This window comes from Dendropsophus ebraccatus, chromosome 9 (assembly GCF_027789765.1).
Source record: "Dendropsophus ebraccatus isolate aDenEbr1 chromosome 9, aDenEbr1.pat, whole genome shotgun sequence".
Taxonomy (NCBI): Eukaryota; Metazoa; Chordata; class Amphibia; order Anura; family Hylidae; genus Dendropsophus; species Dendropsophus ebraccatus.
The window spans coordinates 49888163-49916091 of NC_091462.1; the positions used below are offsets into that span (position 1 = coordinate 49888163).

The following is a 27929-nucleotide window of genomic DNA, read 5'->3' on the forward strand; positions in this document are numbered from 1 at the left end:
CCGCCCAGCCTTACCGCTGTGTGTTGTCGCCAGTAGTATATACCCCTTGTGCACTACCGCCAGTAAAATATACTCCTTGTGTGCTTCCCCCAATAGTATATACCCCTTGTGTCCTGCCCCCAGTAGTATATACCCCTTGTTTGCTTCCCCCAGTAGTATATAGACCCCTGTGTGTTCCCTCAGTTTTATATAGCCCCCCTTGTGCTCCCCCAGAAGTATATAGACCTCCTGTGTGCTGCCCCAGTTGTATATAGACCCCCTGTGTGCTGCCCCCAGTTTTAAATACCACCTGTGTGCTCCCCCACTAGTATATAGGCCCCCTGTGTGCTCCCTCAGGGGTATTTAGCTCCCCTGTGTGCTCCCCCACTTGGATATAGACCTCCTGTGTGCTCCTCCAGTAGTATATAAACCCCCTGTGTGGTTCCCCCAGTAGTATATAGACCCCCTGTGTGCCCCACCAGTATTATATAGACCTTTTGTGTGCTGCCCCAGTTGTATACAGACCCCTGTGTGCTCTCCCAGTTATATATAGACCACCTGTGTGCCTCACAAGTAGTATATAGACCCTCTGTATGTTCCCCCAGTAGTATATAGACCCCCTGTGTGCCCCACCAGTAGTATATAGACCTCTGTGTGCTCCCCCAGTAGTATATAGCCCCCCTGTGTGCTCCCCCAGTTGACCTCCTGTGTGCTCTCCAAGTTGTATATAGACCCCATTCTGCTGCCCCAAGTAGTATATAGACCCCCTGTGTGCTGCCCCCAGTAGTATATAGACCCCTCTGTGAAGCCCCAGTAGTCTATAGCCCCCCTGTGTGCTCCCCCAGTTATATATAGCCCCGTGTGCTCCCCCTGTTATATAGCCCCCCTTGTGTGCTCCCCAATTTATATAGACCCCCGATGTGCGCTCCCCCAGTTAAACAGACCCCTGTGTGCTCCCCCTCCCATATAGTATATAACACAATAAAACAAACACTTATACTCACCTGGGTCCAGGCGTCTCCTCTTCTCTTCACTCTTGTGGCCGCAGGAAGGGTTTTCCCTGCGATCACAAGAGGCCGCACTCCCCTTGTCCTGGCGCCGATGCTCCAGTGATGTCACTGGAGTGCCGGCACCACAAGGACAAAGCTGCCACTTGTAACCGCAGGGAAAACCCTTCCTGCGGCCACAAGAGTGACTGACAGTAAGGGAGCCAATGTCTCCCGCCCTGTCATAGCTGCTGCATGTAACTATGAGCGCTCATTACAAGTGCTCATAGTTACAGTTCAGATGGCAGCAGCGAGCGGGGCAGCGGCCCTGTCCAGCGGTCTTGAGCATAAGAGCGGGGCGTGGGGGCCCCCCTGGATGTTGGGGGCCCCAAGCGATCGCTTGGGTTGCTTGGTGCCAAAGACCGCCACTGGGTGTATGAGCAGCCTGGGAGAGTCCCAGGATATGGAGCCCTGGTGTAATGTCATATCAGCTGGTCCCCACCAGAACTCATAGTTTGTAACCATGGAGACTTCCACCTACTCCGATCACTCTCAGCGCTTTGCTGCTTCCATACTACGGGCCGTACTAAAAAGTTGGTTCTCACATTGTGACGCTCTAGTTACAGTCGGGCGGGACTAGGAGATCACGTGACACCTCAGCGAGGCGCAATAAACAGAAGACTCTTGGCTTGTGGGCGGGGCTTGGCGGTATCGGTGACGTCACGGAGGGTCGGCTGGAGGCGAGTCACGTGTTGTAAGCAGATCGCTGTTGGCAGAAGGACGCTGCTGGTGCGCGAGGATGGCGCTTCTCCGCTGTGTGGCCGTGGTGCTGGGGCTGCTGGTCGTAGCCTGCGCCGCTGATGATCCAGGTGAGTGTGAACGAGCAGTAGATGGACGCGGTACCGTGAGATTGTGAACGGGCGTAACTTTTACACAAGTTTCTGCCACTCTAAGGGTCGTTAGTGGGAGCCCTCCCTGTACATGGCGGATGTGCTCTCCGGACGCTCTCTATGCTTCTGCCTGTCCCAGCCCGCACGGGTGGCGGCTAGCAGACTACCTCCGTACCCTGTGTCAGGATAGACTCTGTACCGTATTACTTCTAATACAAAGTGTGTACGGGGGGAGGGCATGCTGGGAGTTGTAGTTTAGCAGCTGCTGGAGAGACACAGACAACATTGGCGACCAGCCCTGCTCCCCAACCTGTGGCTGCTGGAAGACTACAGACCTGGTATGATGGGATTTGTAGAGGGTCTCCAGTACTGATGGACACAATTCCCTAGACTGGTCTCACACAAGATAAACTCAGTCTAAAGCCCCTGATCGTTCTGAACAGTTGTGTATTCCTCTGAAGACTGCCATGACTCTGTCCAACCATAGGTTATCACTAAAATAGTGGCCATCCCTGGAATCTCACTCTTTTGAGAAAAACAGAAGAAATTTAAAGGGGATATCCAGCCCTACAAAAACATGGCCACTTTCCCCCTACTGTTGTCTCCAGTTTGGGTGGGGTTTTAAAACAGTTCCATTGAAGTAAATGGAGCTTGATTGCAAACCGCACCTGAACTGGAGACAACAGTAGGGGGAAAAGCGGCCATGTTTTTGTAGCTCTGGATAACCCCTTTAAGTTGTTGAATTTTAATGGATTACACCCCCCCCCCCTGTACACACCCTGATCCCAAACCCCAAAGGGTCACAAATCCAGCATTCCCATTGCTTCTGTACAGGAATCTATGGAGCAGGCCTATCCCAGTAAGGAGGGTTATGTTGTGGTCACTTGCTGGGAGAAGCCACAGTCTCCTTTTATTCAATGAAAACCAGTAAGGATTCCAGAGATCGGACCCCCATGAGTCCACTGTTGATAGTATATTCTAGCAACTTGTCACCGACTCATTTGTAGGGGGGGAGTCTAGATGACTAAGGGCCCTATTCCACCGGATGATTATTGTTCAGATTATCGTTAAATCGTTTGAATCTAAACGATAATCGTTAGTTTGAACAGCAGTTGACCACTAACGACTGAATGAGAAATCGTTGATCATTTAATAAGACCTGGACCTATTTTTATTGTTGCTCGTTTGCAAATCGTTCGCATTGAATAAGAAGCCGTTCGCAGTAGTGACGAACGCAATAGCGACAACAAGATGTCCGCAAGAACGATCATAAGTAACGATTATCATTCCATGTAAATGGGTGAACGTTGTCAGGTCTTTCGCAATAGCGGTCGTTTGGATCTTTATCGTTAACGATTATGCGAATGATAATCGTCCCGTGGAATAGGGCCCTAAGGGTCCATTTACACAGATTATCTGCCAAAGATTTGAAGCCTAAGCCAGAAACAGACTATAAACAGAGATCAGGTCATAAAGGGAAGCCTGAGATTCCTCCTCTTTTCAAATCCATTCCTGGCTTTGGCTTCAAGTCTTTGGCAGATAATCTTTCTGTGTAAATGGACCCTAAGGGCCGTATTACATGGAACAATTATCGTGTTAAAAATTGTTATATTCAAATTTATACGATAATCGTTCTGTGTAATTGCAGGCAACGATCAAATAATCGTTCGAATGTCGTTGATCGTTAATTTTAGGTCCAGATCTAAATCATCGCTAATCGTTTGCTGTAATTCCACTCTCGTTCTCTCAAGTTCCGCATTTGTTCACTAATCGTTCCATGTGATTGCACGCTGTCCATTGTTTTACTGGGATCAGAAGGAATAAACGATCATAGTAACAATCGTAACTAACGACCATTGTTCTATGTAATATGGTGAACGATTTCAGGTTAACGATAAACAACCTCGTTTGCGATCGTTTATCAATAGTCGTTAAAAATCGCTCTGTGTAATAGGACCCTCACTGCATTCATGTTTATTGAGATGTCATTGGGACAGTTACCATAAACCTTGCCAATGCAAACCTTTGTAAAATGGGCAGATCTGTGCTGCAGCCCTGAATCCAGGGATGTGCCCCTTTTTTTCTTAATCTGAGGTTTAGTTCCTGAGATATCAGCTTGCTCCTTTTGTTCTTTAGGACATAAGCTACTGCCACTAGTGTCTGGCAGCAGCTTTCTCCACATTTAGAAGACATGCATGATTGTGTGGAGTGGGAAGGAGTGATGCGTATGGCATATCTTAAAGGGCAACTATAGCGAACAGGGCATTAAAGGGGTACTTCTGCAAAAAGAATTTCTTTCAAATCAACTGGTGTCAGAAAGTGCCAGAGATTTGTAATTTTATTTTTTTTTAAATCTCGTCTTCCAGTACTCATCAGCTGATGTATGTCCTGCATGTCTGTGTCTATAACCTACAGCAGCTGATAAGTACTGGAAGACTGGAGATTTATTTTAGATCATCACAAATCTCTAGCACTTACTGACGCCAGTTGATTTGAAAGAATAGTTGTTGTTTTTTTTTTTGCGGAGTACCCCTTTAGTGCCCTGCTAACATCTACACTGGAAATTCTGCCTGATGGAATCCATGTACCCATGGAACCAGCACTACATTTTGGCACCTCCAGCTTTGTAGCAATGTGTTGAAAGGTTTCCTTAAAGGAGAAGTCCAGTGAAATTTTTTATTAAAGTATTGTATTGCCCCCCAAGAGTTATACAAATCCCCAATATACACTTATTACAGGAAATGCTTATAAAGTGCTTTTTCCTGCACCTACTACTCCATCAAGGCTTCACTTCCTGGATAACATGGTGATGTCACTTCCTGGATAAAATGGTGATGTCACGACCCGACTCCCAGAGCTGTGCGGGCTGTGGCTGCTGGAGAGGATGATGGCAGGGGGACACTGAGGGACACAGGGCACTGGACGGACACTGAGCTTATTCCCACATCCTGTAAATTATGGAGGCTACGGATGGGGAAGCCCTATAAGGGTACGTTCACACTGAGGAATCCGGGCAGATCACCCGCCGCTCACAGCCACGCATCTCTGCCCTCGTCATAGACTCCATTCTATGATCTGGTGGATTCCGCCATCCCCCCCAAAGAATAGACATATCACTACTTTGGGTGGACAGCGGAATCCGCCCGAGCATGTAACGGAAACGGCGGAGAGGGAAGTGGGAGCGCGCCAGGACGAGCAGCAGATTTCGCACAGAGTTTTCCGCCAGAATTACTCCATATGCTATACCCTAATAGTTTCCCCACTAACAGCATGATATTGATACATCATGCAGGGTGGGGAAACACTCCATTACAGGGCTTCCCCCTCCATAGCCTATGAAATATATGGGCTGTGGGAATAAGTCGTAAGGCAAATATATTCATAGAGCCCAGTCACCTGAAGGAGGCCAAAGAAATCCGATTTTGGCCTCTATGTGTAGAGATGGGCGAACCAGCCGAAAGTTCCGGTTTACATCAACCTGAATGATCGGCACTTGAATCCCTCTGGAGAAGCTGGATGCAACGTGAGGAGTGCCTGGAAAACATGGATACAGCCCATGGCTTTATCATCAGGTTCGCTCATCTCTATCTGTGCGGCTTCAGTCTATATATGACAAATGTTTATAGTTCTGTATACCTACTTAAAGTGGCATTTAGCTGCTGACAATAACTCTGTCCTCCCCGGGGATGTAATTATACATGCCGCTAGAATAACTTCTTCCAGAGTTGCTATTGGTGCCAGAGCTAAACAAACATGGCTGTGATTGTTATTCTGAGCTCAGATTTACCAGCTGTTGAAATAGCTAATCTTATTAACTGAGCGGCTGCGAGATAAAGCTCTGCGGTGCAAAGTGTAGTGCCGCCATGTATGCGCTGCTCCTCAGTCTAATCCTCTGACAGTCATTGGCAGCGTGCTGACACTTGGAACGGGCTTGTTGACCTCTTAAGTAAAGTGTTAGTACAGGGATAGTCACCTATAGGATGACTAATGTATGCCTGTCATTCGCTTTTATAACGGTGTTGCACAACATACCGGAAGGAAGAGCTATGTCTAACGTGTGTGTGGTTTTTTTTGTTCCATAAAATCTATTATGTTGTTACTAGAGATGAGCGAACTTCCAGCAAACTTGGGATCATCCGAGAAAAAGTTGGATGCTGCCCTAGGGAGTCCTGGAAAACATGCATACAGTCTATGGCTGTATCCATGCTTTCTGGGCCGCATCCAACAACTTCAGCCATTGGTAATCCAATGCTGTGCATGTTCTGGTTCAGGCGAACTCGTGCAAGCCTGAGGTTCACTCATCTCTAGATATTACTTGTTCAATAGTGTCCATGATAATTGCCATTTTGTGGTTAGTGTTTTTTTTTTTTTTTCCAGTTGTATAGGGTTCAACCAATGGTGACTTTTGCTTTACGTTACCCATATAGTCTATACCATAGGTGTCAAACTCAAGCCCTCCAGCTGTTAAAAGACTACAATTCCCATCATTCCTGGACAGCCAAAGCTAAAGCTTTGGCTGTCCAGGCATGATGGGAATTGTAGTTTAGCAACAGCTGGAGGGCCTGAGTTTGACACCCTTGGTCTATACCATACTGCTACTTATGACCCAATCATTCTGACTGGTGCTGTTGGTCAGTAAATTACTTTTGGGGTCCAAACAATTGGTTGGTGAATACCAGGTAATTCATAGCGGACCTGACTTTCCCTTAGCACCTCTGCACGATTAATATTACTACTATTGACTGTGATCATGGGAGGTATACACTTGCCTTGGAGGCATCCTGTACACACATGTACATATGTTCATATGGATTATAACGTAGTTCACATAGCAATCATGTTCATCAGAAAAAGGAATCGGTCATAAGTTTTTGAAATGGGGATAAACTCCCTTATTACAATGGTGTATGATTCACTCTTAAACACAATGGTGCTACCTGGGAATGGGGCTTAGAGTCATCAGGGTGGTCCACAGCTGCTTCTCACTGCTGTGCCTGCTTTGGTTCATCTCTTCCCATCTGCAAGTAGGGATAGGGTGGGGAGATGCTGCCTTGGACTGTGTCGATGACTGTGACCGCTGTTTTATTGCATCTTTGTTTACATAATTAGAGCCTTATTGACTATGTGTGATCTGTAGGTTTTATCTAAACAAACTATTTGGGCTGCACCATGTGATTAGCATTACCAGGCTTCATCAGATCGTTTATGACAAGATAAACACCCGAGATGTAGCCTGGTAATGCTAATCGTAATCTGTCTTAATGGAGAACTGGTGATGTATCATATATGGCTGAGATGTACAAGGTTTATTACGTGTCCCAGGTTATAGTGCATCTTTAGAGGCCAGTCACAAGTGTCATATCTATATAAAACATGTTGGTGTTGTGTTTATGTTGGCGTCTGCTGTAAAGTAATTTCTTGTTAAAATGTTTTCCAGCCTGTTCCACAATGTCAAACACAACCTGTGAGACCTGTCTGAAGAATGTGAAGGTAAGTGCTGCGGGAGATCCCCTGTACAAAGAGGTTGCTGGGTCTGGTTTATTCCTGACTCACTGTGAATGTTGCTGTGCACTAGAGATTATGTATTGAGAAAACAATAAATCGGTGTTAGTATTGGGGTATGTTCACACAAGAAGAAGGTTTTGTGCATGGAACTCAAAGCAGATTTAGGGCCTGTTCACCTACGAATTCAGCGCGGAGATTCCACTGGGAACCCCTCCTGCTATGTCTTTAAATGGGAGGGCTTGCTCGCCTCTGCTCAAAGAATTGACACGTCAGGTCTTTGAGTGAAGAGGCACGGGGGGGGGGGGCTCAGACCATGACCGGTCAAATGAGTCGGGAGGAGCATGCGGCTAAGCCAGTCCCTCATCTTACTATAATCTTAGTTTTCTACATTCTGTAGTTCCCACATTCTGTAACTATGGTCTGTAGATTCTAACGATTTATTACGGACCAGAGTTCAGAGCTCCCGGCATCGTTCATTATAATAAGTGATGAGTGAATTTACAGTACTAGCGAAGCACTATGCTAGGCTCTGCATAATCTGAATAATCTGGATCCAGTCGTGTGAGAAGGTTCCCAGGACTGAATCCAGCTTTTCCAGGCACCCGGAACGGCACAGAATTCAAAGGCAGCCGGCTGACAAGCCGACCAGCAAGCCTAGTAAAGCACTTTACTAGTACTGTAAATGGAAATTCACTTATCTCTTAATATGATGCTGGGAGCTCCGAGGGCTTATCTAGTGAATATTGTGGCCTCTGCCATATCGTATAAATGGCAGTGTTAAAACATGAATATGCAAAAAAAAAAAAAAAGGTGCTCCGTGGAGCCTCGGTCACGAGTCTCAAAACATCGGAATAGCCGGATATCCTTCCTGGAAAGCATACCTGTTGCTTTTGCGTCAAAGTCTAACTCAGTTGCGAGTATTGCAACATGACAAGGGATTACCAAAACCAGACGTCTATCCACAGACAGCTGTTTCTGGGTATTGCCTCTCATCGCTGTGGAGCAGGATTCTGGCCTAAGGGTATATTCACACGGCCGGGCTCGCAGCGAGATTCTCGCTGCGAGCCCGGCAGGTCCTGGCAGTTCCCATACACTACATACTTGCTGCGGTCTAAACGACCGCAGCGAGTATGTAATTATACCGCCCTTAACCCCTTCTGCTCCCGCCCGGCTCCCCCGCTGTAAGCATGCTTTACCTGTCCTTGCTGCACGGGTCCGGCGTCCTGCTCTCCTGTCCGGCCAATCAGTGTGTTGCCCAGCCGCAGCCACTGATTGGCCGGGCGGGAGAGCAGGACGCCGGACCCGTGCAGCAAGGACAGGTAAAGTATGCTTACAGCGGGGGAGCCGGGCGGGAGCAGAAGGGGTTAAGGGCGGTATAATTACATACTCGCTGCGGTCGTTTAGACCGCAGCAAGTATGTAGTGTATGGGAACTGTCAGGACCTGCCGGGCTCGCAGCGAGAATCTCGCTGCGAGCCCGCCCGTGTGAATATACCCTAAAACTTACAACTGAGTGGGACTGTGTATTTGGGTGGTTTTGTGATCTCCTCACTTGGAGGCACCCCTTAGCAACGAGTTTCCTTCCTGGGAGGGATATCTGGTTACTACTGTGTTTTCAGATTCGTGATTGAGGCTCCATGGACACCCCTGCATTCAAATGTATCAATAGAGGCTCTTGAACAAGTATTCCAGCTTATTTTTATGCTGATCTCCCTGGTCTTAGTGATTGTTGTGTTATAACTGTTTAGAGGGTTGTTTTGTTTTGGTTTTTTTTTAAACATGGTACGGCGTCATGGCCCTTCAGATTCAGATATTGATGGCCCATAAGGGTCCCTATTCACTTCTACTGCTCCCTGTTCTGCCATTCTTCCTCTGGCGGATTTACCAGGATGAAATAATGATAGCAACTATTTGTCTGTTTATGAAGTCAAATAGCGCATCGTTATGTTTCATTGCATAGTCTCAAGTGTTACAAAGGGCTGCTAGATGGGGGAAGGGTCCCTATAATACAGTCGGTAGAGATTTGCAAGAAAACTACAGGTGAAACCAGAATGACATTGCATGACAATGGGATCTGGAAAGAAAATTTTAACGCACTTTGTCCAAATTAGTGATCAGTCTCTGGGTGTGACATGTTATGCTGCTGGGCTCAATAGCTAAAATACCCATGACTGATAAGAAGTGGAGTCTTTGCATATGAAGTCGTCTCCCTGAGGTCCTTATTAGCATGAGAGGTATGGTGCCCAGCCCTGCCATTATTTACTTACACATTTGCATAGTGACCTATTCATTGATATTCACCTTAAGGGTGAGTCAGGGTGAGACTATAAACCCCTTTTAATTGAAAAAGTTTCAATCAAGATGTTGAAAAATAAGGTAAAATGTCTCATATTAGATCAACCCGGGGTCCTGGATTCACTAATAGATAATCAATCACTGCAGTGTCTTATCACTATTAGAAAGAAGTGAGTTAACGTTCTGATAGTCGCTGTCAGTTCCACCCTGCATCTGCTTTAGGAGTAGCTGTTCCCATGATGTGGTTCATAGTCGGTTCCTTGTATACAGTGCTATATACAGTATTACTGTCATGTGAAATCATTCCATGCTAATGACGGCCATGTGCATTTCCGTAATATCTTTGTGCATTGTTTCGTCTCTGATCCGTACATAAGCTGCCTTGTTCTTGTATTGACCATTGTGCTAGGGGTCTGTAATGGGCTGTGTGTAATATGCTCGGGCATGTCTACAATTCATAATATAGATTGATTGCTTCCTGCCAAGACCTAAGACACTATAATATAACAAAAGGTCAAATGAAGGTAGTTTTGTTTGGTAGACACCAGGTTAAGGGAAGTTCTGTAATACAACTGATGGTGGGGGGGAAGGGGGGTTAACAGCAGGAGGTTTGGCACCTGACTTCTGGGGTTTTCCAGGTAGACCTGATATCATATATTTATGAAAGTCTTATGCATTGTGACAGTTAATATACTCGTACAATTAGGTTAAAGTTCCTGAAAACGGGTTTCTCCAGAGTAAATTTTTTTGTAAAATTAAAGAGGTATTCCAACACTTTAAAATGATTTAGTGGGAAAAAAAGATACCTGCCTACTCCGGTCTAGCTTCTTTCTGGTCTTCTAGCTGCTTCTGGCTGAGCAGATCCTATTCAGAGCTCTAATCTCTAGCCTCTGCCGTAGCCCATCTTGGTTAGTGATAAGAGAAACAGATCGCTGATCTCAGGGAGACCAGCCAAATGATAACATTGCTGGCTGCTAGTGAAAGTGCTCAATGCAGTGAAATCCTAGGTGCGTTGCTCCCTGGGAAACATGATTATACATAAGAAGAGCCTGTGGAGGCTCCACAGGCTCTTCTTTTGCATAATCTTGGTTAGTGAGGGAGATGGTCTCGCCCTGAGCCACCATCTTGGGAGCAGGCAGTGGAGGACAGAAAACAAAGGGAGAGCTGCGGAGGACTGGGGAATGGGTATTGCAATGAATGATTAGCTGACATTAGCTTTCCTAGAAGAATAATTTGTCCTCCTCCGCGTGTCAGAAAATAATGGACAATAGAATGTGGACCAGTGGTCTCTGACCTGTAGCTTTCCCAGCATCATCTCAGCTATGGCTGGTCCTATAAGAGGCCTCGTGCACTCGTCTGTATTATATTCTTAGGTTCTGCTCTGTAATCTTATTGTTCTTGATTTTTTTCTGCGGCTGACACGTTCATGTTTTGTTTTCACACAGTGTTTATGGTGCAACACAAACAGCAAGTGTCTGGATTATCCTGTTAGAAACATCCTGCCCCCGTCATCACTATGTAAACTGAAGGACGCCCGCTGGGGGATATGCTGGGGTGAGTAAATATTTGAGCTGTATGTGTCCGTTTTACTGCCTGGTGGCTCTTGGTTACATACCAGCACTACGTCTTCTTGGGAACGTTGTGAAGTGAAACTCTTATCTGGACATTCTGATAATACAATTTTCTCACAGTACTGTATTTGGTGTTCACATAGTTTCTTCTTTCTTCCTGGAAGTTTTTTTGCGTTTTTCTACGATCGCTTGAAAATCTGCTTCGTGTGCTGTGCAAATAAACTGGATGTGTTTGGCTGTGTGAACGCTGTAAAATATGGCCATAATCCCCTCCTCTCTATTCACACATAGTTTTACCCCATGTGAACATAGCCCTATACTGCATCTATTACAGAGAAACACATCTGTGTAAAATTAGACCGTTAGGGCCCACAGGATCCCAGTATAAAGCTTATTTTATCATGTCTGTAGCATATGCTTTTATAATTTTTCTGATAAATGCCAATTACCGTGCAACTAATAGTTTTGTAGATTTACAAAGTAATGTTTGCAGATGGAGTGAGCCCGGCCCAAATAGCTCACTGTCTACAGGGGAATGGAGGAGGGACAGACAGTGAATATAGTGTACTGCAGTAGGTCAACAACAACAGGTAGTTGCTTATAAATAAAATGTATCTTTTTAATATCCAAAAAGAGTAGCACTTCCCAAACCCACTACAATAAGGTGATGGTTGAACTTCCATCTGCCCCTCGCCGCCATTCATGACAGGCAAGGATCAACAATAAAGAGAGTAGTAGTGGCTCCCCCCCCCCCCCCCCCCCCCCAAAAAAAAAAAGTTTGAGATCAATAATGAGAAAATAAGATTAAATAGCCAAGGGTCCCTGGTTACTTACCGTTCTACAGTTTCTTGATATGCTCTCCCATTTGTTTGGGGTGAACTTAAAGGGGTATTCCAATCTTGTATAAATAATAAAAATAGCTGCACATAGCATTGCATTGTGTTTCTTGGTTCAGCACTTGCACAGTACAACGATTTCCAGAATGCATTGTGTAGCCTCAGCTGTTCATTACAGCGCTCCTGCTAGTACCCCACATAGAGCTTCTGCAGAACCACCGCCCCCCCTCCCCCCCCCCCATGTATTGTATGTTAGTACACAGGGGGGGGAAGCTGCCTGTCACTATACCAGAGCAGGGCAGCCTTTGCACACCAACCGGTGGTTACCTGCTAATTATACTGTACTTTTCTTTCAATAAATAAATAAATTAAGCAATTTGTATTAACAAAAAAAGCCTTGAGTTTCCGGAGTACCTTTTTTTTTTTTTTAAGCTGCTGTTGATGGCCAAAGGAAGACTATATGGATTGGTTTACCTTCAGGCTCGGTGTATAAATAGATTAGTTTCCCTCAATGTCATGATCTAATGGTGCATTTACACAGAGAGATTTCTCTGACAGAAGTCAAAGCCAGGAATGGATTTAAAAAGAGGAGAAATAGTGGTCTCTCCTTTTATGACCTGTTCTCTGTTTATAGTCTGTTCCTGGCTTTGGCTTGAAAAATCTGTCAAATCTGTCTGTGTAAACGCACCCTTATGCATCTCAATTAATTAGAATGTCCTAAAGCTATATATGAAATAAAATATATACATAATTTTTATTTTAGAAATTCAAAAAAGGAAACACTACTACCAGATAGTCATTACAGAGTGATGTTTTTCTAATGTTTATTTCTGGTTATGCTGATTATGGCTTACAGCCAAGGAAAACCCAAAATACATTGTCAGAAAATTAGAATAATTAGCCCAAACCACAGGCTTCCAAAGCATTTAAAAAGGTCCCTTAGTCTAGGTGACACAATCATGGGAAAGACTGCTGACGTGACAGATGTCCAGAAGACAGTCACTGACACACTCCACAAGGAGGGTAAGCCCCAAAAGGTAATTGCTGAAGAAGCTGGCTGTTCTCAGAGTTCTGTATCAAAGCATATTAATGGAAAGTTGAGTGGAAGGAAAAAGTGTGGTAGGAAAAGGTGCACAAGCACCGGGTAACGAAAATGCCATTCAAAAATTTGGGGGAGATTCACAGAGAGTGGACTGCTGCTGGAGTCAGTGCCTTAAGAGCCACCACACACAGACGTATCCAGGACATGGGCTACAGGTGCCACATTCTATGGGGGAGATTCATCAAACATGGTGTAAAGTGAAACTGGCTCAGTTGCCCCTAGCAACCAATCAGATTCCACCTTTCATTTTCCAAAGAGTCTGTGAGGAATGAAAGGTGGGATCTGATTGGTTGCTTGGGGCAACTGAGCCAGTTTCTCTTTACATCATGTTTGATAAATCTCCCCCTATGTGTCAAGCCACTCATGACCAGCAGGCAACACCAGAAGCGTCTCACCTAGACCAAGGGGAAAAACAATTGGACTGTTGCTCAGTGGTCAAAGGTGTTTTTAGATGAAAGTAAATTTTGAAAACAAGGTCCTAGAGTCTGAAGGAAGAGCTGCTTAAGGTCTAGTGTGAAGTTTCCACAATCGGTAATAGTTTGGGGAGCCATGTCATCTGCTGGTGTAGGTCCAAAGAAAGTGCCGCCGTCTACCAGGAAATATGAGACCTTCATCAACATTAACAGAAATAAACACTAGAAAAAGCTCACTGTTAGTAATGACTCTATATAAGGGTAAGTAGGGAAGTTCCGGTGAATTCCGTGGCTTGTACATGTTCACGGCGACACGCATATCCGCCGGCTCCATAGACACCATTCTATGGCCGGGCCGACTCCGCTATCTGCCGAAAGAATAGACATGTCAGTTCTTTCGTCGGAAGGCGGAATTGGCCCAGTCATAGGATGGTGTCTATGGCAAGGGCGGATAGGCGCGCGTGAACGGGCACGAGCCACGAAATCCGCCGGAACTTATCCGTGCGGATTCCGTAGTGTGAACCTACCCTAGTATAGCAGTCTCAGTTTATGACTTGAATTGCTGAAAGAATAAAAATTACTTTTTGGTGGTATTCTAACTTACTGAGATGCACTTGTATCATTTAACCTCCTATGTGTTTTGTTGCTGAATTCCTGGTTCCATTTACGGAAATGACACAATGTCATAGTGTCTGCAGTCTTAATGTACTTCTGTTGGTATCTGGATCCCCCAGCCTCCGGCTGCACAAATCTTATATTGAGCTCTCAGGAATGTTCATGTGCTTACATGTGACTTGTTAGACTGGAAATCCAGGCCCTGTACTATTTATAAGCTTTATTAATGCTGTTTTTCTCACTTACTCATAATACTCCTATATCCTTTAGTCATACAGAGCACCTAACGTGCTGCTGTTCTCTAGTATAGGGGTTTATAATGGGGATCATAAAAATTGCTTCTGATTTCTGTCTTATCTCATAATACACATTAGGTGATATAGCTATTTCTGTACAAAGAATAAAACTCATATTGATTTTTTTTTTTTTTTTTTTTTTTTTTTAGTTAACTTTGAAGCTTTGATCATCACGCTTTCTGTGGTCGGAGGGGCCCTCATTTTGTCCCTGATCATCTGCTGCTGCTGCTGTTGTAGGAAGAAGAAGAACAAGAAGTAAGTTTCATTATGTATATTGGTCCGACTATGGATAGTTATGCTGTTATCCTGATTCTGGGTGAACTTTCCAATCTTATTAGGGCCCTAGAGTCTAATAGTAGGTGACTACGGAAAGGACTCCATGTTGTCATCTGCAGTTTTATGTACAGAGCTGATGACCCCTGCAGTTGGAGCATATTATTAATAAAAAGTATGGTACCTGCGTTTCCTGTGACCGTCATTACTACAGGTTTATAAAACTGCTCATAGAGGTGGTGCTGCGCCCCAGTGACACGCCACCACACAGCCCTACCTCCCCTGATTGATGCCTCCCTGCTGGAAACTGAGCCATGTATATCTATGGTACAGGGTAAGGCTGGGAGGAGGCATGGGGCTGCAGCTCAGCATCACCTCTCCAGTTTATCTGTTTTATACTTGTAGAAACACACAGAGATGACAGATTACCTTTTAAGTTAATGGCATGACAGATGAGCAACCCTTAAAATCTCTAAAGGCCCTATTACACGGAGCGATAATAGGCCGATGCGGACAGACTTAAGAAGCAATGCAAAGCATTTGCAAAATTGCTTTCCCTTGTGTTCCCTAAGTTTAGGTGATAAGAATACCCTTTTAAAGGGTTGTTCAATCTTCTCTAATATTGATGGAAGGTAGGACAGGACATCTGTACATTTTATAAGCGAGGTTCCACCTCCCAAAGTCCCCACTAACCAGCTGTGTCACCATCCTGTATGTGAACAGTATAATCTGCAGCCTTGTACCATTCAGGTGAAAAGGACAACACTGCTATACCTGTCACTAATGCTACTAATAGTGGGACAATGCAGATAGAAGTTCTGTAAATAGTAAAGAGGCTGTGGCCCTTGCACCAGTGCTATGGGTCCCATCAAACAGCTGATCCATTTTAGGATAAGTCATTCATTTCTGAGGCTGGATAATCCCTTTTTAAAGGGGGTAATTCAGCAAAAAAGTTTTTCCTTCAAATCATTTAGTCCAGATTTGTAATTTACTTCTATTAAAAAACCTCAAGTCTTCCAGTCCTTTTCAGCTGCTGTATGTCCTGCAGGAAGAGGTATTTCCAGTCTGGAGAGCAGCAGAGGTTTTCAATGGTGATTTGCTTCCGCTCTGGACAGTTCCTGTCATGGACAGAGGTGGCAGCAGAGAGCACCATCAGACTAGAGAGAACACACCATTTCCTGCAGGGCATACAGCAGCTGATTAGTACTGGAAGACTTGAGATTATTTTTTAATAGAAGTAAATTAGAAATCTCTGGCACCAGTTAAGGCTGGTGTATAAAATGACCCCCATAACTTCTGCCTGTCTGTGATCTGATATTACAAACAGCCCTATTATCTAGCATAGTGTGTATCTACATACATGTGTCTTACACTGTTTCTTCCCTCCAACCAGCTCTAGTCTAGAGACTGAAAAATCCATGAGAGAGAAGGAGGAGAGACGTGTCCGTCAGGAAGAAAGGTAAAATGGGAAAATGGATGTGGGAAGAAGTGCTGGTTACTGCTGACATATCATAGGTGGTCATAATTTATGTGCCACTGTGGAGAACCAAATATCACTTTGAATACATTATTTATAGTTGACAGCTGTGTTCCAGAGCCACATTTGACAATACTGTCCCCCAGTGCTACCCTTAAAGGGGTTATCCAGTGCTACAAAAACATGGCCACTTTTCCCCCTACTGTTGTATCCAGTTCAGGTGCGGTTTGCAATTAAGCTCCATTTACTTCAATGCAACTGAGCTTCAAAACCCCACCCAAACTGGAGACAACAGTAGGGGGAAAGTGGCCATGTTTTTGTAGCACTGGATAACCCCTTTAAAGAGGACCTGTGGTCAGTCCAAAACTTTTTTTTAAATGACTATTTATAGTTTTTGAGTGTTCAGATACCTATAGTGGCTGTATTTTCTATATTACTGTGATATAGGAGTTATACTATTTGATCATCTGTACAGTTTCTTTTCAATAAAAAGTCAGATGAGTGGAAAAATGGTTGAGAATAGGAAACTTATAATCACACCCTCTCAGACATCCAATTCTCCAGAGCCCAGTATTCACCCCATTGTGCAATTAAGTTAGTCATATTGCATAATCTAATATCTATATTTCAGGAACAGGGGGCATGGCAAGAAAATTGTGTCGTAATTGGAGCACCCAGTGCTGACATTGCTGGACTGATCACATGTTCTCTTTAAGGGTCGATTTACACAGAAAGATTATCTGACAGATTATCTGCCAAAGGTTTGAAGCCAAAGCCAGGAATGGATTTGAAAAGAGGAGAAATCTCAGGCTTTCCATTATGACCTGTTCTCTGTTTAGAGTCTGTTTCTGGCTTTGGCTTCAAATCTTTGGCAGATAATCTGTCTTTCTGTGTAAATGGACCCTAAAGGGAACCAATCACCTAAAAAATCAACATAAAGGCAATACTATGTGGTAATACACCCCCTAACACACTTTCCACACATGTATCTATAGCTTCTGCCCCTGCTTCACACACCCCAAAATCATACTTTGATCTTGTCCCCGCCGTATGCAAATCCCAAGAAGGTAGTCATGTGGGCGTTTGTACAGTCTGAGTAGTCACGGCCTCGGGGGGCGGGGTATCGCTGTAATCACACCTCTATGGGCAACATTCACAGCCCCCTGTCACTGCATCATCATAGAGGGCGGGGCCTGGGACACCGACATACACAGCACAGCGGCACCATATCCCCGCTGTACTGTGTATGTGTCATCTAGCAGTGGCCCCTAATACAGTCAGCTCGTCCCTGAATGACACCACACATGCACAAACCAGAGCGCCGTTATTGCTGTGCTGCTGGCTAAAACCCCCCTCCGGCAGTTACTGTGGCCCCCTCCTCTCTCCATCTCTGTGACAGCAGCATGTTGTCATCGGCTGATCATTGTAATGTGTAATAGGGCCCTAACAAAGGTGAAAGTAAGCTGGACATTCCCTAATGCTGTATGTAGTAAGGCGTTGGCTGACCCAAATAACACTAACAAAATAGATAAGAAAACAAAGTGAAGACTCTGATCTTGTGATTTGGTGTAAGTGTTCCTTTAAATCTAGTGAGGTATGCAGGTAAGACAGTGATAACTTCCTGGTATGCGGTCAGTGCATTCTTGAAGAACTGGATCCCAGCAACCAGTCATCTGACTTTCTTCAGGAGTAGCTTACACATGTAATCAGTATCTTGTCAGGCTTCATAATGGTCATAGTCTCCATCTAGATTTAGTTATGATTATCCATCTTGTCTGGACTTTCTTAACCTTTTGTGTTATGAACAGTTACTCCACTGTCTGATACACTGTGTGTATCATTTTTCAGCAATTTCAGAATGTCCCCTTTGCTTCCAGTAAATGGAATATATAATTTTGTTTTTCACTGGTCAAGGTTTGCCAAATGATAAATTCCCTTTCAATGTTTCCATCTCAGATGATCCCAACCTGCCAGTTAATTCTAATAGTTTAGGGGACAGAGAGGATGACGCTAGTTAGATTATGTTTGCTTGCTGCTACGCTATATTAAAAAATGACTGTGTAATTGCGGGCTCTGTGCTGGGGGCAGTTCTTAACCCTGGATTCACCTGCTGAATCTTACAGAACTCTGTTCACCAATATTCAGCTGCAGAGTGATGGCTGAATATTCATTAGTCTGCATTCTGCAGGAGCTGGTGGGTGGCTCCATGCACTGAGGGGTTAACAAAGAAGTCTGGCCTCTGGGGTTTAAAAAAAAAAAAAAAATCTATCTCCTGGCCACAGGGGAAAGTAACACACACCTCCCTGTGCCTCTTCAGCTGTGGATCAGTCAGTGACTGGGGCAGGACACCGCTCTAGTCACTGATTGGCTGAGCGGACTGTTCATCATGGTGGGGGGCTTCCGGCAGGGTGTGTGGTGTGATGTACTGTGGACGGCAATGCTTTGTGGACATAGACCTGGACATATTTCAGTAGAAAGGACATAAGTGCCTTATTTCTCCTTGGGTGATGCTGGAGGGACATTGAATCATCTAGTAGTGTGACTCTCTATGTTCAGATTATCAGGGCAATGTTCCAGCAAAAAGAATTGTCCAGGGTGACTGGGGATTTGCAATGGTCACATTAATAGAGTGGTTTTTCCAGTATTGTGACTGTACATGTGAGGGCAGTGCATCATGTGATAGTTATGTGGGGAAGGAATTTGAGCAAGCAACTATATTTAGGTTTCATCTGTATAGGGTGTGACCTGCCAGTAGTGCAGTCTATATACTACACAAGATCATGTGTTTTTTTTTTTTTTTTTTTTCAGGAGGGTTCAGATGAAGTCAAGACATGATGAAATAAGAAAGAAATATGGTAAGTTCTTTTTTTATATTCTCAACTCTTTTTAAATTCTAGAAACGCAGAAGAAACACATAGCTGTCAGTCAGATTCATACAAAAGGATAAAAAGTGCCTGATCCCTCCCTGCATCTGATGTGCACTAGCTGGAGACTTTATAGGAGAGACTGACGGGCAGCTCTTACAAGTATTTGCAGTGTGGGTGGTGTGACACCTAGTGGTGATTGTTGTGTACTACTTATTGCATCTTTGTTTATAAAGGAACCTATACTCATTTCTCTATTTTCCACTTGCAGGTTTGTTTAAAGAAGATAATCCCTATTCAAAATTTGATAATTAAGTTCTGGATGTTCTCAGCCTTTAAGGATTTCACTTTACCTTGTTAAAGCAAAATGTTCTCAACACACTATGAACCCCCATTGGTCTCCAACCAGGGACCACTCTCCCCTGGGACCATAATGCTAGGACCAACTGTGAAAGTGCCCTCATTCCTAATGTCGAATCATATATTATCTAAAAATTTTTCTTAAGATTTGTATGGTGTTAAGTATTTTCTTTTCAGATCCAAAGACCAAGTCATTGACATTCTAGTTAAGTATGGCAGCAAAAGCCCCTTTATGTATTTAAAAGCTTGCCAGCAAAATTACTAGTGTAGCATATGTGACAAGTGTGAACATACCTGTATGGTATATGCCTTTAATGGATTTCAATAGACTGTTCTTTATACATATAGTATGTGTAGACCCTTGTCACATAGATAAGAGTTGGTTTAAGTATTTCAGTAATTTTTTTTCTTTTTTTAATGTATACATTACACTCCATTTTTTTCAGTTTATTTTATATTTAACCACCACATGTTTCCTTTATACTGCTCTTTTGCTGTTTCTGTTTATGGCTATGGTTGGAAAATACATAAACCCTGAACTTTATTGTTATATGTTCTTTACAAATTACTAAATCTTATGTCGCTAGTCTCTAACATTACCCAGTTCCATATGGGTCTTTAAAGTGAATCTCTCGGCTTTCAAACTGAAGACACTGTTAGCTAGGTGTTAGGGCAAGGAGACGCATTGTACCTTTCATATAACAGACTGTGCTTTCAGAACATGTAAACAATGTTTTTATACTTCTGTAAAAATGGCAAACAGACATTATCAAGCTCCTAAAGTGGCGAGGGCTGTAATGCTTTCTCGCTTCCCCTCCCTGCTTGATTGACAGCCAGCTTGAAGTCCCAAGCAGGAAAAGCAGTGGGAGAGGGAGCAAGGAGGCGTTCCAACCTTCTGCACTTCAGGAGTCTTTGAAGGACTCTACATTTGTCCAAAGAATTAAAGTGTTTTCTATGTTCTGGAAGCACAAATGGATATATGAAAGGTACCATATGTCTCTTGACCTAACAACTATTTAACAGTGTCAGCAGTGATTCCCTTTAAAAAGGTTTTTAGATCAATAACAGATTTGTAAAAACCCTGTTAGTGTTAATAGAGGGGGGGCCTATAGCATTCATGTCACACTTTCTCACTTTGTAACACCTGGCTGCACTACTCGTAAAGTAATGCCAATATCCTCTCTGAACAGTGCCTTCTGTTTTTTTTGGGTTCTGAGATCACATCTAAAGCCATGTATATATACTCTTAGGCTATGCTTTATGGCTCTGTTTAAATTGTGATGAATGGTAGCTCCCATAAACACAATTCAGAGAAAGTTAACTTTAGCCAAAACCAAATATTTTATAGCTGTTGAATAAATGCATCTCCTATTTCTGCTTTCCTAGGCACAGATCCTTCCAGATATGCACAGACCCCTAGTGCCTTTATAGAAGTGCCATATGTAGTTTAATTTATGAAAAGGTTTATACTGTGAGATTTTGCCGTTGCCACTTTTTACGCTCTATAACAAAGTTAGCCTAATTCTTCCCTGTAAATTTGCTTAGTTTATATACAGAATGTAACAAGGGTCATTGGTGTCTTAAATGAGCTTGATCAAAATGCATCAAATGGCTGCTTAATGTTGAACACTAACACTTGTAGAAGTAGCCGGTCTGATTACTTTTTATGGAAACACGGTATTTGTCCATGGTTTTTTTAAAAAAAAAAAGTCTAATAAACAGAACAAAACTAATGATTATGTGTGGTGTGATGTATTGTGGACGGCAATGCTTTGTGCAGTAAGCTAGGCCTACTTGATGTGACCAGGAACAGCCCATGTTGCACTCCTGTCTTGCACAACTCCTAAAAGTGAATAGGGTCACATTCTTGCGCCCGTCCTTTCCTGGCTGATAGACTAGGGAACGACCGAACAACGTGTTTTTACTGCTATTATCTGATCGCCGTGCCCGCTAATTAGCTAATCGGAGGCAGCTGTCAAAGTTGACAGCTGCCTCCGATTACCGGAGGCAACGTTTCCCTGGGGTCTAGTGGGGGAGATCGCTCCTCCGGGACCTTGTCCCGGAGGAGCGATCTCCGTTACTGATGCCGGCCGGGGGCGCGTCCAAGATGGCGCCGTCCTCGGCTCGGCACTCGTTCGTTTTCAGCTGCAGCAGCCGAAAGCAAACGAGTGCCGATCTCATGGATCTCTGCAGCATATCTATGCTGCAGAGGTCTCAATGAGAGATCCAAGTGTATATACTAGAAGTCCCCCAGGGGGGCTTCTAGTATATGTGTAAAAAAAAAAAATAAAGTGTTGTTAATAGTAAAAAGCCCCCTCCCCTAATAAAAGTCTGAATCACCCCCCTTTTCCCAGGTTTTAAATAAAAGTAAACAAATAAATAAATAAATAAACATGTTTGGTATCGCCGCGTGCGTAATCGCCCAAACTATTAATTAATCACATTCCTGATATCGTACGGTAAACGGCGTCAGCGCAAAAAAATCCCAAAGTGCAAAATTGCGCATTTTTGGTCGCATCAAATCCAGAAAAAATGTAATAAAAAGCGATCAAAAAGACGTATATGGGCAATCAAGGTACCGATAGAAAGATCACATCATGGCGCAAAAAATGACACCTCGCACAGCCCCATAGACCAAAGGATAAAAGCGCTATAAGCCTGGGAATGGAGCGATTTTAAGGAACGTATATTGGTTAACAACGGTTTGAATTTTTTACAGGCCATCAGATACAATATAAGTTATACATGTTATATATCGTTTTAATTGTAACGACTTGAGGAACATGCATAACAAGTCAGTTTTACCCCAGGGCGAATGGCGTAAAAACACATTTCCCCCAAATAAAAGAAATGCGTTTTTTTTTTCAATTTCACCACACTTTGAATTTTTTTCTGGTTTTGCAGTGTACTTTATGCAAAAATTCAGCCTGTAATTGCAAAGTACAATTAGTGACGCAAAAAATAAGGGGTCATGTGGGTTTCTAGGTGGAAAAATGCAAGTGCTATGACCTTTTAAACACAAGGAGGAAAAACCGAAAACGTAAAAACGAAAATGGGCCACGTCCTTAAAGGGTTAAAGGAGAAGTCTGGTGAAAATTTTTATTACCATATTGCATTGCCCCCCAAAAGTTATACAAATCAGCAATATACACTTACGAGAAATGCTTCTAAAGTACTTTTTTCCCTGCACTTACTACTGCATCAAGGCTTCACTTCCTGGATAAAATGGTGATGTCACTTCCTGGATAACATGGTGATGTCACGACCCAACTCCCAGAGCTGTGCGGGCTGTGGCTGCTGGAGAGGATGATGGCAGAGGGATGCTCGGTATCCCTCCAGTGCCCTGTGTCCCTCAGTGTCCCCCTGCCATCATCCTCTCCTGCAGCCACAGCCCGCACAGCTCTGGGAGTCAGGTCGTGACATCACCATTTTATCCAGGAAGTGACATCACCATTTTATCCAGGAAGTGAAGCCTTGATGCAGTAGTAAGTGCAGGGAAAAAAGTACTTTAGAAGCATTTCTCGTAAGTGTATATTGGTGATTTCTATAACTTTTGGGGGGCAATGCAATATGGTAATAAAAATTTTCACCAGAGGGAAAAAAGCATTTCTAAGCATTTCCCGTATAAAGTGTATATTGGTAATTTGTATAACTTTTAGGGGACAGTACAATGCTTTGATAAAAAAATTTGCCGGACTTCTCCTTTAATCATTGGCTGCTATTACACAAAACAATTATTGTTTAAATCCAAATGATTTTTCAAATGATAATCATCCCGTGTAAGACTGCCCATAGTTGAATGACCAGACAGTGTGACACAATTGTACCTGGTTATGTGACTGGAGCCCTAGCTGGTCTTGCTGGTCTTTCCTGCATAATTGTTTTTTTTTTAATATACATTACTCTAATAGTTATAATATTTTCTTATATAACTTTATTAAAATAAATGTATACGCTTTCTGTTTATCCATCGATTTATGTTGAGTAGTAGCAGTAGGGGGTCACATGGGCTACTTTGCTGCCACTAATTTTCATCTCTGGAACTGCAGGGCTGCCTAGACACTGCAGTTCCTAGATCCAGCACTACCGCATAACATTATTTAATACAGAGCAGGGTCCCACTTCCCCTACATTGTACATTCTTATGGGTTATTCACATGCTCTGTGATTCATGAAACCTAACCTGAGACCTCCTGACATAAAGTACTAGTACAGTACAGTCCTGTGAAGCTGTAAACATTTTTGTCTGTTGTTTTACTGCACAGCTCCATAGGGTCATTGAATAACCCATTACTAGAATATACAGTTTCCGGGGGGAAGTGGTGGTTACTATATAGTAATCACAGCTCTGTGCATAGGCAGCCGCACACAGATAATTGGCCTATGTCAGGGGTGGACACAGACTGCAAAGGGCCCCCTGTGCAAAAATTGTGTTTGGGCCCCCATGACCCATTCGTTTCTCCACCTTTCTGCCTTAAAGGCGCACACATATGTACGCCTGGGTATCCGGTACATGTGCCCTGGTTTCTCGGGAGGGCCCTATAGCACAGATGCCAGGGCCCACTAAAGGACTGTATTGCAGTCTATGCAGGCCCCAGTGTGGGACTGGGGTACCTGTGGCCCACCAATAGAACTGATCATGAGGGGCACCCAAATAAACAACCCGTCAGAAGCGACATGCTGACCTGGTCCCATCCTGTACTGATGTATTTGTGACCACAACTCCCGGAATAACAATAACTACAACTCTCAGAATACCTTACACTTATGAAGCTTTCGGAGAATGCTGGGAGGTGTAGTTTCAACCCCTTGAGTTGTCTGCTCATTTGTACTTCAAATCCCAGCACATCCTGAGGGCTGCAGACTTCAGTAAATGGTGGGAGTTGTAGTGTTTGCAGCTGTTGTACTTATAGGGTCCTGGATGCATTATACACTGGATGCTGTGTGGAAGATTAGAATATATGTCAGAGTGTGGAAGTGACCCCAGCGCAGCACTAATAGGGGATAGAACAAATGGCCCCTAATCACTGTTGGGGCAGAGGTGGGATGCATGTACTGTATGTGGCTGCCCAGGTGGGATGCATGTACTGTATGTGGCTGCCCAGGTGGGATGCATGTACTGTATGTGGCTGCCCAGGTGGGATGCATGTACTGTATGTGGCTGCCCAGGTGGGATGCATGTACTGTATGTGGCTGCCCAGGTGGGATGCATGTACTGTATGTGGCTGCCCAGGTGGGATGCATGTACTGTATGTGGCTGCACAGGTGGGATGCATGTAGTGTATGTGGCTGCACAGGTGGGATGCATGTATTGTATGTGGCTGCTTAGGGGGAGATGAAAGAAAAACAGATATTGGCTTAAAAGGCATAAACGTACACTAAAACTTACAGCACCAGAGAGGGGCACTGTGCCTTCTTTTACACAGTCCACCCTCAATCTTACAACTTCCAGCAACCTGACACACTGACAATCACAGTCCTGTCCCTGCCAGCCATAACCCTGCAGGATCCCTCCAGCCCCTGTCATCACATGCTCTCTCTCCTCTCCTCCTCACACAAGGTATGCCGGACAGTGGAGTACAGGAAGGGGGAGGGGGGGTGTTTGTCATCACACGCTCTCTCCTCATACAAGGTATGCCAGACAGTGGAGTACAGGAGGGGGTGTCAACAGCAGTTGCGTGCAGGAGAAGAGAGGAGAACCAGCCCCGACCGGGCACAGCATACATTCACTAGTTGGGCTCAACCGGAGCATGGGGCCTGCACGTCCCGGGTGCTGATGTTGCCTGGGGGGCCCACTACAGACATGTGCCATGCTGAACTGACACTTTAGAGTCTGAGCCTGGCAGGCCCCTCTATTGGCCTGGGCCCCTGTGCAGCTGAACAGGCTGCACAAGTGATAGGTCTGCCTCTGGCTTATGTATAAGGGCCAGCAATTGCTTGATTGTGAGATGGCTGAATCTTTTGTGTGCCATTTAAATGATCATGTGCATCTCCCTGTCTAAACATGAGATTGCAGCTATCCAGCTGCATAATTGGTTGAGTTTTGAAAAAACACTATAAAAACTCTTTGAGCTCGCTTCAAAGCAGGTGATGACCGGCTGCTATCAGCAGCTGGGCCCCCACCCTCAATAACAGGCTGCTGCCCACCATTAACCCCTTAAACGCTGCGATCGAACTGCAGCGCTTTAGGTGTGACAGGAGCATCTCACTTACCGATCGGGACCTCTGCATGGCCTGACTGCCGGAGGTCTACTGCTTAACTCCGTGCAGTCTGATCTTCTGATAGAGCCTGCCTGTGGCAGACTATCAGAAGATCACAGTTTACACTGATACCTGCTTTGCTATGGCAAGTGTATGAAATCTAATGTATTGATGTAGAAGTCCCCTAAGCCCCTCCCCCAATAAAAGTGAAAATCACCCCCCTTCCCATTTTATACATAAAACACACAAAAATGTATAATTAACATATAATATACCGTAGCGTGTGTAATCTTGCGATCTATTAAAATAAAACAATATTGTTCCCGCATGGTGAACAGTGTGAACAAAACTGCTTTTTTAAATTAAATTTTATGTATATAAAAAAAAAAGTGATCAATGTCTTATTTAGAAAGAAAGAAGTGTAATAGAAAGAGTTATAATAGGGCCATTTTAAATATACCTATTTGCAAAAAAAAAAAAAAGGTTTTACTACTAATAAAAATAAAAAAATAAATAGAAGTAAAACGTCAGAAAACCCAGTAATCATGCATATCGCTGTATTCAGACTGACCTATAGAATAAAGATAAAATGTCAGCTTTACCGTAAAGTGCATTACGTAAGCATGGGGTTCTGACATTTATTTTATGGCAGATTGCAGGATACCATTACAAAGAACACCTGTTCCTGAAAAAAAAAAGCAAGCCCTCACATGGCCCTGTAGGAGGAAAAATAAAAGAGGTATGGGTCTTAGAAAGCGAGGAGGAGAAAACAAAAATGCAAAAGTGACAACTGGCCCAGTCCTTCAATGTCCAGTCAATGACTGCAGCGGTGTCCATCCCCAGTCAGTGATTGGCTGAGTGGGCAATCCATCAGCCGAGTATGTGACATTGCAGCTGGAGGAGTTGCAGGAGGACGGTGGCTATTGGATATAATTAAGGAAGAGCTTCCCTATAGACAGGAGTGGAGCTGTTTCTGGGAGAAGGCTGTGCTCACACAATGCGTATATCTGTTGTGTTTGTAACGTGTACCTTGATTGGTGAATTTATTGAAAGACTTGGGAGTTCACCAACCAAATTGCATCATAAATATCCAGGTAGGGACACCCTCCTTATCAATTTATTTCAACAGCTTTATTTATAATCCTATTTGGCCGCCCTTTCAACATACAATTTTATCAGATTGTCAGCAGTCTCCTTCATGTTAACAAATCCACCGTATATAACCGTATAGCAGTGGATGCTAAGCTGAGTGATAGGAAATGCTGGGAATTGTAGTGTATAGAAATGTCTGTGAACCACAAGTGTCCCTCCAAAAAGTTGGGAGATATGGAGGATGGGCTGACTGCAAAGCATTATGGGGAAGCTTGATGTCCTGTGTTTTCACTCATCATAAACTTCACAGCAATGGAGCAGATTTATCAATCCACCAGAGACAAAACATGGTCTGATATGTCCATAGCAACCAATCACAGCTCACCTTTCATATATTAACAAGCTCTTATAAAATTAAAGCTGAGCTTTGATTGGTTGCTATGGGCAAGTCAGACTGTCTAATGGTGCATTTACACAGACAGATTTATCTGACAGATCTTTGAAGCCAAAACCAGGAACAGACTGTAAACAGGGATCAGGTCATAAAGGAAAGACTGTGATTTCTCCTCTTTTCAAATTCCATTCCTGGCTTTGGCTTCCAAAATCTGTAAGATAAAGCTTTCTGTGTAAACGCACCCTAAGTTGCACATGGCAACCAATCACAATTCAGCTTTTATTTTACTTGAGTAATTTGAGAAACAAAATCTGAGCTGTGATTATTTGTGATGGACCACATCAAACCATATTATTTAGTATTCTTAGTGTGGCCTAACCATAAGCTGTTTGCTTAGTCATAAGTGTGTTTAGTGACCTCTGCAGTAAAGTGCATCGCCAGTCATTAATGGGTTAATGCATCAGATGTGTTTACCTGCAGTAACCATGGCAACCATGCACTGTGATGGCGCTTATGTCATAGAGAAGGTTCCATAAAGCAATGCACCGCGCCCTGATCAGTGCCATCTTGGATGCACCAGAGGACCTTGAGCTTGACTACTTTACTGCCCCCTACCCTTGATGTAATTTGGAGGTTCTAGCAAGGGAAAAGGGGTGGTCTGCTTTAGACTTCCCCTTCATCAAGTCTTAACCATCTTGAGAAGTGGGCCTGGATCTGTGAGGGAGAAGAGATACATCTGCCTAGCCAACTCTCCAGCCATGGCTCCCTCGAGGTTTCCCCC

The 27929-nt window shown here is 44.0% G+C and overlaps 1 protein-coding gene across 1 annotated transcript; it reads left to right on the forward strand.

Annotated features, from left to right (window-relative positions):
- Positions 1-1706: 1706 nt before the first annotated feature.
- On the forward strand, positions 1707-21194 carry PTTG1IP (PTTG1 interacting protein). The gene is made up of 7 exons (XM_069983260.1): positions 1707-1834; positions 7293-7345; positions 11100-11208; positions 14637-14742; positions 16154-16219; positions 19046-19092; positions 19373-21194. Exons 1-7 carry the CDS (start codon positions 1765-1767, stop codon positions 19414-19416), a joined length of 495 nt encoding a protein of 164 aa, XP_069839361.1. The 5' UTR covers positions 1707-1764; the 3' UTR covers positions 19417-21194.
- The last annotated feature ends 6735 nt before the right edge of the window (positions 21195-27929 follow it).